The sequence below is a fragment of the Delphinapterus leucas genome, chromosome 17, assembly GCF_059928025.1.
Source record: "Delphinapterus leucas isolate spDelLeu-1000000601 "Yukka" chromosome 17, BTC_Dleu_Yukka2, whole genome shotgun sequence".
In the NCBI taxonomy this organism is placed as follows: domain Eukaryota; kingdom Metazoa; phylum Chordata; class Mammalia; order Artiodactyla; family Monodontidae; genus Delphinapterus; species Delphinapterus leucas.
In genome coordinates, this window is record NC_143145.1 from 1,536,038 (window position 1) to 1,540,755 (window position 4,718).

At 67.7% G+C, this 4,718-nt stretch overlaps 1 protein-coding gene across 1 annotated transcript; it reads left to right on the forward strand.

Moving 5' to 3' along the window:
• Positions 1-228: 228 nt before the first annotated feature.
• Positions 229-3,638, forward strand: ARC (activity regulated cytoskeleton associated protein). Its single transcript, XM_022555453.3, has 3 exons — positions 229-2,235; positions 2,495-2,637; positions 2,865-3,638. The coding sequence occupies exon 1, from the start codon at positions 454-456 to the stop codon at positions 1,642-1,644; it is 1,191 nt and encodes a 396-aa protein (XP_022411161.1). The 5' UTR covers positions 229-453; the 3' UTR covers positions 1,645-2,235; positions 2,495-2,637; positions 2,865-3,638.
• Positions 3,639-4,718: the final 1,080 nt, after the last annotated feature.

Here is a 4,718-nt window from a genome sequence, read left to right on the forward strand (position 1 = left end):
GTCACGCCGCCGCCGCCGCCGCCGCCGCCGCCGCCGCCGCCGCCGCCGCCGCCGCCGCCGCCGCCGCCGCCGCCGCCGCCGCGTGTGCAGGGGGTGGGTCCTCCCTCCGCCGGGAGCGCGCGTGGGCGCGGGGAGGCGGGCCGGCAGGCTGGGGGCGCGGGCGGGGAGCCTGCGCCCGGGCCAATGGGAGCCGTGGCTCGGTGACGGGGCCGCCCACGGCCCGCGCTGGCGGCATAAAGAGCCGGCGGCCGAGGCTGAGCGCAGAGCTCGGGTGCCGGGTCCTCCGGGTCCGCGGCCGCCGAGAGCAGCCGGGGCCAGCCGCCGCGCCGCGGGACCCTCCGCCACGCGCAGCTCCGCGTAGCCGGCGCCCAGCAGCTCCCCGTCGGCCCCAAGAGGACTTTGCAGCCTCTACCCCACCCCGCCTGTCCGAGCACCGCCGCCACCTGCGAACAGATGGAGCTGGACCAAAGGACGACCGGCGGCCTCCACGCCTACCCCGCGCCCCGCGGCGGGCCTGTGGCCAAGCCCAACGTGATCCTGCAGATCGGGAAGTGCCGGGCGGAGATGCTGGAGCACGTGCGGAGGACCCACCGGCACCTGCTGACCGAGGTGTCCAAGCAGGTGGAGCGGGAGCTGAAGGGGCTGCACCGCTCGGTGGGCAAGTTGGAGAGCAACCTGGACGGGTACGTGCCCACGGGCGACTCACAGCGCTGGAGGAAGTCCATCAAGGCCTGCCTGTGCCGCTGCCAGGAGACCATCGCCAACCTGGAGCGCTGGGTCAAGCGGGAGATGCACGTGTGGCGGGAGGTCTTCTACCGGCTGGAGAGGTGGGCCGACCGCCTGGAGTCCATGGGCGGCAAGTACCCGGTTGGCGGCAACCCCTCCCGCCACACCACCTCCGTAGGTGTCGGGGGCCCCGAGAGCTACGGCCACGAGGCTGACACCTACGACTACACGGTCAGCCCCTATGCCATCACCCCACCACCGGCCGCAGGTGAGCTGCCCGGACAAGAGGCGGTGGAGGCCCAGCAGTACCCACCCTGGGGGCTGGGAGAGGACGGGCAGCCAAGCCCTGGCGTGGACACGCAGATCTTCGAGGACCCGCGGGAGTTCCTCAGCCACCTGGAGGAGTACCTGCGCCAGGTGGGCGGCTCCGAGGAGTACTGGCTGTCACAGATCCAGAACCACATGAATGGGCCGGCCAAGAAGTGGTGGGAGTTCAAGCAGGGCTCAGTGAAGAACTGGGTGGAATTCAAGAAGGAGTTCCTGCAGTACAGCGAGGGCGCGCTGTCGCGAGAGGCTGTGCAGCGCGAGCTGGACCTGCCGCAGAAGCAGGGAGAGCCGCTGGACCAGTTCCTGTGGCGCAAGCGGGACCTGTACCAGACGCTGTACGTGGATGCCGAGGAAGAGGAGATCATCCAGTACGTGGTGGGCACCCTGCAGCCCAAGCTCAAGCGCTTCCTGCGGCCCCCGCTGCCCAAGACCCTGGAGCAGCTCATCCAGAAGGGCATGGAGGTGCAGGACGGCCTGGAGCAGGCGGTCGAGCCCGCCAGCCCCCGCCTGCCCACCGAGGAGGAGAGCGAGGCCCTCACGCCAGCCCTCACCAGCGAGTCTGTAGCCAGTGACCGGACCCAGCCCGAATAGAGGGCGCCGGCCCCCCGCCTGCCCGCCGTGGCCTTTGCCCACCGGGACTTCTGAGTGGGCTGATCCCTGCAGGGGGAGCCCTTGTCCTCATGCAGCTGGACACCCCACCTCAGCCTCCTAGCCTGACCCTAACAGACACGTGTGATTCAGATGTGGGCAGCGTCCCCCAAACAGCAGAGGGGCTTCCCTTCCCTGCGGGGCCCTGCCCCTCGCCCTCCCTCGGTCTGTCTTCCCCAGCATGGGCCGGCCTGGGCCAGCGGCCCCACCCTCCATACTCTCAGGCCAGGACAGCTTCCTCGTCCTGTTCAACGTCCCGGCCCTCTGGGCACTCAGAAACCCAGCATCCAGATGGCACGGGCCTGCAGGCACCAAGCTCAAGGGACACCCCGGGACAGAAGCTCTGGGCTTCTGGGAAGCCACCTCTCCTGGCAGTCGCCTCGTAGCCGACTGGCACCCCTGCCATGGCCCAGGGCAGCTGGCCAGCCTCGGGCAGTGTGGCTCCCTCCCCCTGGAAGAGAGCCGAAGCCAATAAAGGCAGCAGCAGCAGTGGCAGCAGCAGACCTGGCGTCCTGGTGCCTCCTGGCCCCTCAGGTGAGCCCCTGCCCCATGGTACCACCACCAGGGGGCACCGTAGAGCCGGGAGGGTCCCGGGCCAAGCCCACTTTCCAGGCGAGCCCACGAGGCTCAGGGTCATCCGCAAGTTACCAGATGGGGTGGGGGTGACATGGTGGGGAGGCGGAGAAGGAGCAGAGACCTGGGGGAGCCGGGAGAGGGAGCTGGGGTGGGAGCAGGGCTGGGGGAGTTTGCCGAGCCAGCTCTCACACCGACCGTGTTTTCTCTCCCGCCTCAGCACCACTGATTCATGCCAGCCTGGGGAGGGACCGAGCCCCGCTCGATGACTCACCCGTGGCAGGCGGAAGGTCCCACAGGGCCTGAGTCCTCAAAACCGGCTGAGGCAGCAGCCGGCCCTCGGAGCCAGGAGAGTGACAACAGGTAATGCAGGAGACCCCGTCCCTCGGCTGTCCTCACACGGGGCCCTCAAGCTCCTCTCCAGCCCCCAGGTCCCAGGCCGCCCTCCCACCCTCGCAATCCTCTGGGTGAGCTGAGAAGCAGCCCTGGGAGAGCAGCACTGTGACGTCTGCCGCATGCCCCTCCTGTGCAGCCCCTCCCGGCCTTGGCCTGTTCCTGAGTCCCTGACCATCCGTCTTCCTTCCTTTCAGGTCTCGAGGCTCCTGCGGAGCCTTTGCTGCTGTGCCTGGCAGTGCCTCCTCTCCTCTCCCCCTGCAAGCTGCCTGCACGAGAGGAGAAGTCTGAGGCCGGCGAGAGGCTGGTGGTGAAGACGTGCCAGCGTGAGGGCTGGGGCCTGCCGCTATGCCCGCCCCGCTGGCCGCCCGCCCGCCCACCCGCCCCCAGGGCCGCCACCCCGGGTCCGGCCTCGCTCCAGCCCAGGAACCGCTGCCCACTGCGCGGCCATCCTCTCCTGCCAGAGCTTGCCACGAGGCCTGGGGCTGAGACCAGAGCCGCTGCCTCTGCCTGGCGGCCCCAAGCCCAGCCCCAGGAGACCCGGCGGCCTTTGCTCCTGAGGCTCATGTGGGCTCTCTACCAGGCCCTGCCGTTGCCCAGGCCTGGACCCCCGCCTCCCCCAGGGCACCAACACCCTGGTGCTGGCCGGCCGCTCGTGTCTGCGGCCCGAGCAGGCCTGGTTGGGGGTTCCCCTTTCTGCCTGTCCACTGGGGGGTCCCAACTTCGGGGGAATGACACTTACAGGTAACTCTGCCAGCTCCCCCAGATTTTATTTTTGCACATAAGCCATAACCCATACTCCGAGGCTGGTGCAGGCAGCAGGGAGGCCCCAGGGTCAAGAGGGTGTGGCCAACTCCCCGTCCCCCCAACGGATCAAGCCCTGAATGTCAGGCCAGGCTGTGTGCACCCTTGCCACCTTACACGAAGACAGACTCTTTTTGTAAGATTTTGTTAATAAAACACTGAAACTTCCTGGCGTCTGTGTGCTGCTGTTTCTCTGCCGGCTGGGGCTGGCTGGAGGGGGGCTGCAGAGGGAAGCAGCTCAGGGCGGCCAGCTCCTAGAACCCAGTGAGTACAGACTGAAGGGTCTCTGGGGACCTGAGACAGCCAGCGGTGGGAGTGACTGGGAAGGGCCACTGTTCATGCTGCGCTGAGGACAGGCCCCCCGAACCCTCTGTACACTCTCCCACCCACTGCCCGCCGGGGTGGGCGTGGCGGGGGTGCTGGGCACTCGTCTGCTGCCAGGACTCAGCCCGCACAGAGGCCTGTGGGCCCAGGGGGCCTTCTTAGGCCCTGGATCCCTGGTGGGTGGGGAAAGATCCCTGCTGGGAGGGGACCCTGGCAAGTCCTGGCTGCAGGGTCATAAGCTTGGTCTCTCTGAGCCTCACATTCCCCGTCTGCAAAACGGGTGAGCCATCAGTAATATAATCCATGCTGGGGCCCAAGACCTTAGAAATGAGAGCCGTCCTCGCTGCGGGGGTGGTCTCGACCTCACCTGCCTTCATGGGGGATGCCAGGTCCCTGAGAGAGATGGAGACATGGCCTGGAGCGGGCTCGGACCCAATACCAGCCACTTGAATGAGAAGCAGGCCTGGGGAGGTAGACACTGAGAGCTTTGCTCCGAGCAGTTGGCTCACTTGACCGTGGGGTGGCGGGGCCAGTCCAGAGTCCGCAGGGCAGGTGGGACTCTCAGGCACGGGCTGGGCTGCCGTCCACAGGTGGGATGTCTCCCTTGGTGAAGGCTCAGCTCTGCTTTTCAGGCCCTTCAACTGATTGACCCAGGCCCACCCAGGTTCTCACCGACCATCTAGCGTCAATCACACCCACAAAAGACCTTCAGAGCCACGCGTAGGTTAGGATCTGATGGAATGCCTGGGGGCGGTGCCTAGCCAGGCTGACGGGTAAAAGTCCCCTCTCAGCCACCGTGGTCATCCACAGGTACTTGTCCTCTGCCCTCAGAAGGGGCTGCTTTGCTAGGTGGGGTGCCCGGCCAGGCGGTGCCAGCTCAGCCCCCCGCCCTCCGCACGGGTGGGGCTGCCCCTGCTGAGAGG

Coding starts and splice junctions, on each gene's coding strand:
- ARC (XM_022555453.3), top strand. CDS start 454: ATGGAGCTGGACCAAAGGACGACCGGCGGCCTCCACGCCTACCCCGCG.